This window comes from Callorhinus ursinus, unplaced genomic scaffold, assembly GCF_003265705.2.
Source record: "Callorhinus ursinus isolate GAN/ISIS: 27379988/994484 unplaced genomic scaffold, GSC_fseal_2.0 scaffold23, whole genome shotgun sequence".
NCBI classification, from domain to species: Eukaryota; Metazoa; Chordata; class Mammalia; order Carnivora; family Otariidae; genus Callorhinus; species Callorhinus ursinus.
The window spans coordinates 16,592,125-16,606,238 of NW_027397085.1; the positions used below are offsets into that span (position 1 = coordinate 16,592,125).

General features: G+C 38.7%; 1 protein-coding gene across 10 annotated transcripts in view; it reads left to right on the forward strand.

The window, feature by feature from the left end:
• Positions 1 to 14,114, forward strand: part of PDE4D (phosphodiesterase 4D) — a 1,488,864-nt gene that overhangs the window by 1,116,702 nt on the left and 358,048 nt on the right. The window contains exon 1 of one of the 10 annotated variants that reach the window (XM_025892339.2): positions 12,426 to 12,633. The exons of the other annotated variants lie outside the window; for them this stretch is intronic. Within the exon in view, the coding sequence (XP_025748124.1) occupies positions 12,545 to 12,633 (89 nt within the window). The 5' untranslated portion in view covers positions 12,426 to 12,544. Of the gene's footprint in view, positions 1 to 12,425; positions 12,634 to 14,114 lie in introns of those variants that run through there. 10 annotated transcript variants of the gene reach the window in all.

The following is a 14,114-nucleotide window of genomic DNA, read 5'->3' on the forward strand; positions in this document are numbered from 1 at the left end:
ACTCCTGGTGGGGAAAAAGAAATTTTACTGAGTTTCTTGTAGCCTATATTTAGTTTTATATTATTGTAAAAGTAATTTATATTTGTCGTAGAAAATTTGAACACTATAGAAAAGAAAGTGTTTTTTTTTTTAAGATTTTGTTTGAGAGAGAGAGAGAACGAGCAAGGGGGAAGAGGAGAGGGAGAGAAGAAGCAGGCTCCCTGCTGGGAAGGAGCCCAATGTGGGGCTTGATCCCAGAACCCTGAGATCGTGACCTGAGCCGAAGGCAGACGCTTAACCGACTGAGCCACCCAGGCACCCTAGAAAAGAAAGTTTAAAAATGCCTGCAATCCTAATACCCAGCACTATCAGCACTTTGGTGTCTATTTTAATTAATTGGATTTAATTGTAAAATACTTGCCGTGGGTAATTAGAGTCTATTTAGTATCAGCAATGTCATAATGCATTTCTCTTTTATTGAAATATAGTTGATATATAACATTGTGTAAATTTACAGTGGCTAACATGTTGATTTGATACATTTATGTATTGTAATATGCTTGCATTATAGCATTAGCTAAAACCTCTATCCCTTCATATAATTGTCAGTTCTTTTTTGTGTTGGGACTAATTAAGATCCAGTCAATTAGCTAGTTTGATGGTCATAATACAATATTGTTATCTGTAATCACTGCTGTGCATTAGATCTCCAGGACTTATTTAACTAGTAGTTACAAGTTTGTACCCTTCAACCACACTTCCCCTAATTCCCCACCCCCAGCGTCTGGTAACCCCCATTTTACTCTGTTTTGATGAGTTTGACTTCTTTAGATCCCACATATAAGTGATAACATACAGTATTTGTCTTTCTCTGACATCCCACTTAGCATAATACCCACAAGGCCCGTCCATATTGTCACAAATGGTGGTATTTCCTTCTTTCCCATGGCTGAATAATATCCCATTATGTATACATACCACTTCATGATGCACTTCTTAACAAAGTATTAACACTAACATCTTGAAAAGGCCACTGCCTGCTTTTTATAGCTATATTTGCTATTCTCACTGGACTGCTGTAATGAGGTGGTATTAGAGTTGAAAATACACACCCTTAAATGTACATGAAAAGTTGATCGTCTGAATCTGAGATGCTCCACAATCCTTGGAGCACCTGAGAGCCCCAGCTTTGGGCAACACTCTGCAATACGTGCTCCTTGATTGGATTCCTTTTCCAGTATCAACTCTAAACATGAGCTTAGAGTATTCAGTACTTATCTGTGTTCTTTCAGTATCATGGAGACTAAAATTAGGTTTCCTCTGTCACTCTGGTGATGTCATTTGAACTTGTATGTCAAATTGTTGAGAAGGTCATAGGCACATCAGAAATAGTAAGTGAAAAACGGATTCAATGATGTTGGGATTTACTATTTCATTTATTACTGACGCAGAGTCTCTTTCTTGTCCTTAATGAACTAGACTTGACATTTATATTTTATTATATTCATTAAAAAAATATAACAAGGGGCACCTGGGTGGCTCAGTCGGTTAAGTGTCCAACTCTTGGTTTTGGCTCGGGTCATGGGATCGAGCCCCTTGTGGGGCTTCGAGTTCAGCACAGAGTCTGCTTGGATATTCTCTCTCTCTCCCCCGCCTTCCCCTCCTCCCACAGAGCACCTGATTTACAGATTTTCTAGGATATTTTGTGTCATATTAGTAACTGGAATATTCCCAATTATCCCATTTCTAATCACCTGACTGAACTCATAATTTTCTAAGAATAACTGTGTATGAAACAATCCTGAAAACGTATTACCTAGGACTGGAGAAAACATATTATCTAAACTGGAGAAAAACCTCATGGTTAACAATTTTATCACTTAAATGGATATTGATTTTGATAATTCATAATCTTTGATCATATCTTTAACATTTACTTTTTATCATTAACTTATTTTTAGCAAGATTTAGGAATTCAAACTTACTATGTTCTTTATATTACATAGAAAAAAAAAACCCACGTGTCTGCCTGTACAAAGGCCACCCTTTAAAATAGACTAAATATTAAAGCACAGAGACTTATAATTTAGGTTTAACATAATAAACAATCTGTAAATATTATTCAGATGAATAGTACTATAACAGCACAGTTCTCATTGTTCAAATCCAATATGATAATTTCCTATTACAAAACAGTCTCTTAAGGGGCGCCTGGGTAGTTCAGGCGGTTAAGTGTCTGCCTCCAGCTCAGGTCACGATCCCAGGGTCCTGGGATCGAGTCCCACATCGGGCCCTCCCTGCTCAGCAGGGAGCCTGCTTCTCCCTCTCCCACTCCCGCTGCTTGTGCTCTCTCACTCTGTCAAGTAAGTAAATAAAATCTTTAAAAGAAAGAGAGAGAGAGAAAGAAAGTCTCTTAAATGTTACCAGCATAATCTAAGGGGTAAATTCCCAGGTGTTCACTGTAAAATTCTTTCAACTTTTAGGTATTTTTGAAAATTTTTATAATACTATTTTGGGAAAAAAATCCCTTTTTGATATGGCAAGAACCATATTCTGCATTTTTTTTTTCTGAAACAAGTTTTATGTGCCCGTCAAGTTTGTGTTTTAAACATCTGTAATTCGGCTTGATCTGGATTACTGCAGTGATGATTGCCCTATTTACGGCATGTTTATTTTTCTCTTGATTTGTAAAAGATGCCGAGGGACAGTGTGTCAGTTTTAATGTTGTGAGCACTATTGATATGCTTTCTTAAGAAAACATTAATCAGCATAGGTTACAATAATGTTTTTATGAGGTGAGATTTTTCCCGGTTGCAAGCCTCTCCAAAGAGGGACCGGTTTCCATTTTCTTTTGTATTCCCAACAACCTAGCACGGATTTACACCCACGCTTGGCACTAGTCATGAGACAAGAGCTTCTTTATGAATGTGTCTCTCCTGCCACCCTCCCAGTTTCATATAATACTATGAATTTACTGTCAGAGAAGTGTTTCCCCTGGGCCAGCTGCTGAGGAAAGTGTTTCACCAAAAATATCTCATTTGATCTGTTTTTAATGTTGATCATCTGAAGAATCACCTTCTCCTTAATTGTATTTTCATAAACAAGACCTCAAGCAATTTTCCACTTCTATAAATATTTTATATCCCTTCTCTTTCTACTTCCTTGACCCTTTTAAAAAATGTAAACCCCAGTCCAATTTCTTATAAGGCTGAAGTTTCAGTCTTTGGTTCAGGCAGTTCTAAGGTCTGTTTGGGCATGATTATCTTCACCATTAATTGTTAGCATGCATATGGCTTAGCCCTTGGTATATAGTAGATGCCTAATAGGTATTTATGAGTGGATGGGAGGGAAGGAGGAAGAAAGGGAGGGGAGAAAGGAAGGGAAGAAGAGTTACCTGTTGAATAAAATTTCATATGGAAACTACTTTACTATAGGCCATATCTTTTAGGATTTTGTGATTTAGTTAAGCTCACTTCTAGAGTATCAAGAAAAATACTCACTGCCGCAAAATATTTCATTATCTAGTATTCAGTACTGCTTGAAAACCCACGGCTATGGTTTTGTTTCTTTGACTGCAATTTATTTTATTTTCAATCCCTTTAAATTCAATCCCTTAATACTTAGGTATAACTTACATATCAAACTAATATAGGTACAACAATTTAAATCAGCATTTGAATCAGAATTTGCTATAAATAGATTATTTTACTTGATATCATCTGACCAATGAAAAATAACTGTGCCTTCTCCAATTTACTTCTACATTTTAAAGGCAGTGAATTTAATAGAGTAAGTCCCTAATTTAGAAATGGCTTATTTTCCAAAATTTAGAGGTAAGCTGAAGTTTCAATCAAGGCTCATTATTTACCACTTACCAAACTTGAGAAAGTCACTCAACTCCGCTGAACCAATAGAAGTAAATTTAGTGATGGCAGCGGAAGCAAGGGCCAGAATGTGCCCTATTTTCTTATTTATGCCCTAATTGTATAAATGTCTGTTATAAATTTCTTAGGTGGTTTTGAGGGATGGCTAGAAAATGGTACCTTAAGTTATCTGCATCCTATTACAAAATAAAAACCAGTAACATAAACACACTTTGCTTTCTTTCACCATTACTGAAATACCCAGATTTCTATTATAGCCCCTAGTGAATTGCTGCCATTGGTTAGACAGACTGAAAAGTGTTTCTGTTTCTCTTGATGTAAACTATACAGAGGGAGAATGCAGAGCAGTACACAGGGCATTCAAAAACACTGACATTGTCACTTTTCCTCAAGCCTCGCCATCCTCTGCCAGGCCTCCTCTCTCTCTGCCTCCGTAACACTCTGGTTACCACAGCTGAGCTCACGCGGCCCTGTTCTCAGCCTCGGTGCTCAGGCCCTAGAATTAGGAATTTAAAGAACTTGGGGAAGCCAGCTACCGTGGAGACAAGATTCGGGATAGGCAGAGCTGACTTGGACACACATCTCCATCGTATATTAGTTTTGTGGTGTCTGCGAGCCTCAGGGTTCTCATCTATAAAATGGCAACAATAGGGGCACCTGGGTGGCGCAGTCAGCTGAGTGCCTGACTCCTGGTTTCAGCTCAGCTCATGACCTGTGGGCCCAGCCCTGCCTGGGGCTCTGCGCTCAGCGGGGAGTCTGGGATTCTCCCTCTCCCTCGTTCAAACTCTCTCTATAGAATGAATAAATAAATCTTTAAAAAAAATAAAATCACAACAATATGTCTATCTGAAAGGGTGGGTTAAGATTAAACAAGATTATGTAACTGTTGTACATGTTGCCTGTTCCTTCTGTAAAAATGCAAAACTTCCGCCATGACTTACCTCTCCGGAGAAAGGGACCTGCGCTCCTTCATTCCTCTTTCAGTTATATTCTAGGCCTCTGTTGGCTAAGAGCACAGGTTTTCTAATTGGAAAGACCCCAGTCTTAGTCTCAGATCTCCTGCTCCTTGGCTGCATGACCAGAGGGGCAAGTTACCTCAACTTTCTAAGCCTCTTTTTCTTCTGTCATAAAACAGAATAAAAATAGACTAAACTCATAGACACAGTATTATGGCGATGATATAAGGTATGTTATGCCCTTATCACAGAATAAATACCAAATTAGTGGTTGATACCATCATAGCAAGATAAGGAATTACAAAAGGATACCCCTGACCTTGTGGTAACATTTGCTTCACAGACTCAGTCAACATATGAGGAGTGAGTGTCAGGGTGAGGAAAGGGGGTCTGCGGGTAACAGGGGTGACAGTAAGTACCCAGGAACGGAAAAGTTCATGAATGTTGTCTCCAATAAATGGATATCCAGATTTAGCGAGATATTGAACACGGTCATGGAAAAAAATGACAGTGCCAAAGTTGAACACATGAAGTTGTTGTTATTTAGAGAGTCTTGGTATTTGGGGTCTTTTTCTTTCTCCCCAGAGAGTGATTTTGTTTCTCAGCCTGGTAATTCATTCCATCACTGCTTTCGCTTGCTTGTTAACATAGTTCTAAAAAGCTGAAAAGAGGCCATTTCTGTCCTTATTTGGTTTGTGGTCAACAATGGGAGCAGCATGAGTTGGAGTCAGTGTTGCAAATGCTTTTTCAGTTAAACAACCTGTCTGCAGCATCCCTTAAGTTTTCAAAAAATAAATGGAAATGTTTCTATATTTAGGTGAAGCCCAGGATTTTGAACAATTGTGAAAAATTCCATTAGCTAATTTTAGTAGAATTTCTTGTCCCTTATTTATTTATTTTTTTACTTCTAGTGCACAGAACAAGGAGAGGGGTTTCATTCTGCAAATAAAACATTGAGATTTTGTTAAAGGACTAACTTGTAAAATATAACGGCTTGATATTCTGTCCCTTTACACTTAGGATAAAAAAGATTTCAAATAGAAAAAAAAATTACCCATCAAAATTGAATATTGATACCCCCTTTGCAACTGGTAGAATGATATTGCTACTTACCATGTTTATGAGGTGACCCATTTTACAGTATGATTTTGAACATTGGAAATATTTCTAACAGTAAAATAAATAATTTTCCCAGCTGACCAAAAAGCTTGACATTGTCAGTAGTAATGCTTAAAACCTTGTGTGGTCTTTTCAGAAAACTTTTTTGTAAAGTACCCTATTCATTCTTCTCCAAACCTCTTTACAGTAGTTCTCATTTGGGTACGTGAGCACTGAAACTCAGCAAGGTCGGGTAACAGTGCTCAAGGTCACGTGGCAAGTTTATGGCATTACTAGTGCTCTAATACCCTCTATCAGGACTGCCCTGCATATTTGCCCAATGATGATTCATCAAAAAACAAAACCAAAGCAACAACAACAACAACAACAACAAAACCCTCATCTGAGGATAGGCCTGTAATTCATTTGGTCATAACAGTGACAGTATTTTTTCTGGTTTTATTGTTTTATTTATTTACTTGTTGCTACAGTTATGGCTTTGACAAAGGGAACATGTAAGGAAAGAGAAAATAAGTAAGTCCTACCAATGGCAAAAATGTTTTGCCCCTATTTGGGAACACAAAAGAATATAATAAAGGTGATGCATCTTCTTGTCAGGAGGCCCTGAGGTTATTGGTTTGTTCATTCATTAAACAAACATTATCGTGACTTATTTTCCTGGGTCATTTGCCAGGCACTGGGCATCCAGTGGAAAAGCAAACATGGTCTATGTCCTTTAGATGATTAGGTCCATCAGGGAAGCCTGATGTTGAATAAGTAGTGATTACAAATGTGCTGACGGTGACAAAGAGAAGTGCAGAGTGCTGTGGAGACTTTCCTTGGTCTGGGAAAGCAGGGAAGGCTTCTCGGAGGAAGTAGCTTTCAAAATGAAATTCTCTAATTCACCTTTTCGCTTACTAGTTAAGACCTAAGGAGAGGTGTTTTATTTTTGTTTTTGTTTTTTCAGTCTGCACGCATGAATGTAATATTGGAAAAGAAAAAGGTTTTCTGACTTTTAAAAATTTCATGCACAGAAAACTGGACAATTGGACAATTATTGACCCAAGGATACTTTTACACACATCAAAAACATCGTGGTTTTTTTTTTATTTCAAGTGATTAGCATATACTAATTCCAAATTTTTTAAAGAATTTGACTCTAAAATATTTCCTCTTGACTGCTTAGAAAAATCTCTTCAGATTTTATCAGTCATCTAGTAGATGATTAATAAACATAAAATGTATTTCCCTTCCTGCTAGTTTTTTCCTCCTTGATTTCTTTCCTTCACCCCCTTTTTACCCAAGTATTTAGAACGAACTCAGTGCTTTTTTGGTTAGAAAGGGTTTGACTTAATTATCTTCTGAATTGATAAAAAGAATCCTAAAATACTCTAATGTAGATGGGAAGCTTAAAAGCATTTGGGTTCACAATCCAGTTTTAGTTATCTTTTATTCTGATATTTAATCATGCCTCTTTTCAGTTGTTTTATTCTATGTCTTAATAATGTTAGCTCTTTAATTACATTTTATTTATTTTTTTAAGATTTTATTTATTTATTAGCGAGCGAGAGAGAAACAGCATGAGAGGGGAGAGAGTCAGAGGGAGAAGCAGGCTCCCCACTGAGCAGGGAGCCCGATGTGGAACTCGATCCCAGGACTCCAGGATCATGACCTGAGCCGAAGGCAGTCGCCCAACCAACTGAGCCACCCAGGCACCCTACATTTTATTTCTGATTGTGTTCTGAGACATAAACGAATAAAGGATGTGTTTGTAGCGGCTTAAAATACAGAGCATGCTTTCCTAATGCTCTTTTTTTTATTATGTTATATTAATCACCATACATCATTAGTTCTTGTTGTAGTGTTCCATGATTCATCGTTTGCATATAACACCCAGTGCTCCATTCAATATGTGCCCTCTTTAATACCCATCACCAGGCTAACCCATCCCCCCACCCCCTCCCCTCCAAAACCCTCAGTTTGTTTCTCAGAGTCCACAGTCTCTCATGGTTCGTCTCCCCCTCTGATTTCCCTCCCTTCATTTCCCCTTCCTACTATCTTCTTTTTTTTTTTAAACATATAATATATTATTTGTTTCAGGGGTACAGGTCTGTGATTCAACAGTCTTACACAATTCACAGCGCTCACCATAGCACATACCCTCCCCAATGTCTATCACCCAGCCATCTCATCCCTCCCACCCCCCACCACTCCAGCACCCCTCACTTTGTTTCCTGAGCTTAAGAATTCCTCATACCGGTGAGGTCTTAAGACCATGGTACCCATGTCAATTCTGTTAGCATTCTGTTAGTGTTACAACTTATAAGATAATTGTCCTCCATTTTAGAACACAGACAAATTGACCTCTAAATCAAGTAGGCACATGTAAGATTTAGAATGACTGTTTGAAAGCAGATCAAAAAAAGGCTAGCGTTATTTTGTGGCATTTCCATTTGGAATAATAATCGATAGCTGAGGGGCGCCTGAGTGCCTCAGTCAGTTAAGCATCTGACTCTTGATTTCAGCTCAGGTCATGATCTCCGTGTTGTGAGATAGAGCCCTGAATTGGGCTCCATGCTCAGCAGGGAGTCTGCTTGAGATTTTCTCTCTCTCCTTCTTCCACTGCCCCTCTCCCCCCAACACACACTCTTTCTCAAATAAATAAATACATCTTTAAAAAAATTGATAGTTGATTTTGATAATACATGAATGTAATAAAACCCATAGTTACTGATACCATATGAATACTAGGTTAGAGAAGTGTGCAAGTCTGATTGTTAAATTTCCTTCTGGCACGCTCTTTTGCAATTGATCACCGTGAAAATAGAATTCTTACAATGAAACTCCTGTCAGAGGTAGCTGATAAATGAACATGAAATGAGATTATTTGCCCCCATGTTAACTTCTGCCACCTTCGAGTCTGTGACTAGCTATGATTTCAAAATACAGCATTATCCTGGACCCTATCTCTGCCTGCTCTGGCTTCCTGAGGCAATGTATTTCAACATAATGCAACCCCACTAATGTAACTTTTTGTTTCTCTCAAGCTCAGCTCACCAACCCCCACCTGTCAAAATATAGTGACTTGGAGTAAGCAAATATCTATGTTGGGTTGTGTTTAAAAGTCTTCCACTTCAAAATTTGGGACTTCCAATTTGATTCATAGAGGCTATCTCCTATAAAGGAAATGCTGAGTTTCTGTGTCATACACCAAACCCCAAATTTGCCACTTGTAACATGTGGAATCTTGGAACCAAAATCCCAGAAATATTCAAGAGGCAAAGAAAATGCCTTATATAGAGCTGCAGAGCATAAGATCTACATTAATGGGAGGAGGTGGGCAAGTTGTTGAGCTTTTAGGGAGGTTAGGAATTATTGGATAGCAGTTTGGTGGAGGCAAAGTTTAGATTTCAGAATCTGGTTTTCCTGGGTGTATAAGTTTAGTTTCCAAATTGTAGAAGAAGTTTGTCTCGGGGGTGGAACTTCTCTGCCACCGAATCCTGTTTCTACTAATACTCTTATGGATAAAGGAGTGTTGAAAAGTGACATGTTAAAATATTCAAAATATTACCTTATTTCTTTTTCTACTCTTTAATACATGTGTAGTGAAAGTTAAAAACAACTGTTTAAAACATAAATGACAGCAAAGGTTCATCCTAGCAAACATCTTATTTAATTTTTATTTTTTTCCAGTTGTCTAAATTCTCATGTCTATGAAGTACTAGCCGGTCCTTCCAAAGGATATTGGTATTTATACCTGAAATCAAGTCTTAATTTTATTCATGCTTAATGTCAGAAATAAGTAGCTTATTTCTGTGACCTTGTTGAGGCCTGGGAACCTCCGGGGGGATTATATATGGCTGTACAGAAGAAATGAAAAGGAGGAAGTGAGTAATTATTTAAGGAAAAAATAACATTAGCGTTGGAAGACACTTCTTGTGTCCATATCCAATTTCACACTAGGCTTTAAAAAGGACCAAATTTTCCATTTCCCTGGTCATCATTTTACATTTACATTTATTTTTTTAAATATTTATTTATTTGAGAGGACGAGAGCATGAGCGGAGGGGCAGAGGGAGAGAGACAAGCAGACTCCCCACTGAGCGAGGAGCCCGATGTAGGGCTCTATCCCAGGACCCTGAGATCAGGGCCTGAGCCACGGTCAGACGCTCAACCGACTGAGCCACCCAGGCACCACTTACATTTACATTGTTTTTATCCTGCTTAAGGATTCCAGTTGTCCAATGTCAAGAATCAAGGGAGAAAAGAAGGAAGAAATACTTTGGCAGTAATGAAAAAGACAACTTTGCATCTCCTTCACTGTACATTTCTTTTAGAAAAAGTTGGACATTCCACAGTATTTCCATTCTGCGTTATTATTATGCCCTGATATTTTATCAGATAGAAATTAATAGAACATTCTTTTAAAAATGTAAATTGGAATGGAGACAAAGACAGATATCAGCCAAAATACCTATGACTGGCTTCAGCTTGCACAGGGAGATAGGGTCCATCTGGCCATTACCAGTATAATCGGGGTAACAAAGCAAGTCATGTTTTTTTGCTCCCAGAGTCGTATATGTGGACTGCAGCTTTTATTTTCAGGGCACACTGAGGCTATTTCACCTGTAAAATGTAAAATGCCACCAGTTAGAAGGAGAGTTCTGTCCTGCATGGAAGGTGAGAGGAGCTCATCCTCGTTAGTCCCACCCCTCCTGCTCTCATGCCTGTCTTTGGGTCCCCCCTCCCCCCACTGTCTCCCCACACTTGCTCTCAGGGGTTCCTCCTCACTCCCCATTCTCCTATACTTTCTGACTTCAGTTTCAGATAAACCATGCTACTAAATACCAAGTTGTTGAGCAGCTTGTTAACTCTGCCAGGAGTGTTTGCGTTTTCTTCGAGCTGTCCTGACGTGGAAATCAAATAGTATAAAAAAAATGAAATGATAATAGTGGAATTTCATCCACTAAGAAGGGCAGACTCCCATGGGTATAGGCACAGGCACTTTCTCGATCTTTCTCAAAGAATACGTGGAAGGTGGCCTCTGATTTCGCTCTTGTGAGGTGTGGATCCGCGTACAAGAGCAGAAAGTTGTGATTTGTGAAGCATTCAAATATTGATGATTGATTCAGAGAGAACGTGTTTGTTTATGAACTCTTGGCTCCTCCGAGTTGGCTGCTGTTCAGTCAGCTCTCACCTACCCACTCTTGGAGCCCGTCTGCCAGATAACAAAGAGCTGAAACCCCAAAAATGTTTTCTCTTACTCATTCACAAAGCCGATATGGAACATGTCGTGCTCTCAAGAACCCCTGGTGTGCCAGATGCTGTTGGGAAAATAAGTGTCCTATTTACTTACTTCAGCTTCCATGGAAAGTACATGAATATTTTGGACCCCTCAGCTATGTAAGAGGTAGACGGGGTCATATGGGTCTCAAAATTTGGCAGATGTGGTGACCATCAGTAAGCTCAGCTGTCAGCCAATTTTGTCCTGCTCAGAGTGGGTTAAATTCACTCTCTGGCTCTCCAAGCCTCTCTAATCTTATCCAGGAGAAGTGGAACTCTGCCTTGGTTTACAGTTGAGGTCACCCATGGGGCAGTGTTTGGACAGGGACTGATGGAATTATGCTGCACTGTTAACATTAAATACCACTCCCTGGTGAGGACTGATGACGGCATTGGGGTCCTTTGACTCCTTGCACACAATATCTTGAAATATATGCCTCCCTGAAATGTGCTGACTCATAAAACATGCGAAGGGCTCTATTTGGCTTTCATCATTTATTTAATTTGAAAGAAAGTTGTTTTAAGGTATTTATCAGAGAGTTAAGAAATGTTTCTAGGGAATAGAAAATGGACAAGAAAATTGATCTTTGTTGTCAAAGTCATGCATTAGAATTCACTCTCCAAGGTGACGCACCATCTCCTTGAGGGAAAAGCTGCCAAAAGCTTTGAAAGTGATCTGCCTGTTTTCTTCTTACACTGACTTGCAGGGAGGCGCTAGTATTTCAAGATGATTAAATCCTTGTGGAAGGTTTGCAAATAACGATGCCCATCCCTGTTTCTAAGAGAAGTTGGAGCAAGGAAAATTATATTTGGCAGCTAGTTGTGTGAAATGTAGTAATCTTTGTTGAATTTCCCCATTGTAGATATGTAATTACTTCTTTTTTAACAAAGGCCCTCTGTTTACCTTTTTTTTTTGAACTTCACACTTGATATAAACGTTCACCCACATTCAGTCATACTTTTCATAGTGTCTGTGTGTGTGTGTGTGTGTGTGTGTGTGTGTGTGTGTGTGTATTGCGCTTTTCAGGAGTGGCATATGACTATGTTGTTTTGTGAGAGAGTATCGCTCATGTTATTAATGAGATAAGGTCTGAGTGAAGCAAGCTCTGTTGCAAAGGGCAAGTGTCACACAGCAGGAAGTCCTGGCCATCCCTTCCTCGCCTGCTTCAGCCAGCCTGCTTCAGCCAGCCTGCCACCTCCTTGTCAGCGCATACCACCCCACAGAGGAAATGCCCTCCCTCAGCCACAAGTGCCTCCTGCTCAGCGCGGGGCCCTCCGGCCCCCAGGCCCTGCACCAACTCTGACTTTCTGCGGTTTCCAGCGATCCTGGCACCTTCCTCAAAAATGGCTTTTCTTTGGGATCCTCAGGGAGTCACAGTGCCAGGACCATCTCCCAGAGCCAAAACAAGATTGCGTTTCTCAAAGTCCTACAGGTATCACTGTTTACTTTTTGTAGCCGGGAAGAATTTTTTAAATCAGTCTCTATAGCTTTAGCCTTCCCCTCTACCCCCCCTCCCCAATATGCTTTTGGCCTGTGTTGATCTATTTAACCCCTAACAGGCATTAAGTTGGCATATATGAAATATGAGTGACAAAGAGATGAACCTTAAAATAGTCAGGGGGTACATGGGAACCTGAGAAGTAGCAAGAAGTTGACTAACTCTAAAAGCTGATTTTGAGTGTTAAATGGTGAACTTAAAAAAAAAACAGCATTCCTATTACTAGCATCTGGAAAACAAGGGTATTAGCATCCCTGCTGGAGTTAAAAGAGCCAACAGTTGGTCATGCTAAAACTTTCAGTTAACCCTTTAAATGTCAGGAAAAGTGTCATGCTTGATTAAACAGGCAATCAAGCAACAAAGAGGAAATAATACTATCTTGTTTATAAGGGTTTCCGGGGCACATTCACGTGGAAAAGTGGCAACTATCTCTGGGATCTAGACGGTAATTCAGTGTTTTAGTCTTGTCTAGGAGAATTAGACACCATAAAATCGAAATCGATGTTCTATTAGTCTTTTCTTTCTGAAGAGTTCTATAGAAGTCACATGAAAGATCTTGACTTCACAATCTCAATAAATTGTCAATGACAACTTTGTTTTACATCCAAGTTAGCTTATTTTAACCAAGTAACTAGAAAAAAGAAAGACTGAGAAAAAAAAAATCTTTGATTTCCTTCTTTGCGTGAGTAGTCTAGCTATTTATAAGGAAAAGATTGATTCTTCACACTTTTTTTGTTTGTTTCTGATTGGTTAGTCTGTAAGCAGTGAAAGCCATTTCAGGAAGAGCAAATACAGCTGAAACTGTTTGCAAAGTCTTGAGAATATCTTTCTTATTTAGACCAAATGCAACATATCTGGAGACTACTTGGCCTATATAGAAGTATGCATTAAATTTGAATTATAATGTATTCTGATTTATTTGCATAAAAACATTTGAGTTTTGGTTTACAATAATTCATGGGAGTTATTTATTTTAGACAGTATGGAAGATAGTGCCCTTGGAACTTACTAGGGAACTGTAAAATCAGAGAAATCAAATTATATACTTCACTTACAGTAACAATGCATAAGCAAACTTTGACAAAGGATAAAAATTGGCAGCTAAAAGTGTAAGTAGCAATTCCATTTATTTCTAGTTCAAAACAAAATAAATACCATTTATTTTACTAATTATATTAATTTATTAGTTATGAATACAGTTCAACATTAGAAATGATACACCTTACTATATGCTTTGCATTCTACTGAATGCACATCTCATGCTTATTGCATCTTGTGCTTCTCGTGTACTAAGTTGTATTCTCATCAAAGATTTGTAGGCATTACAGTGCTTATTTCCAACAGATGTTGACTTCTAGACTCTCCTCTTTAATGAGAGCTGATAACGCGTCCTGGGATATCGTACATGTCTAACT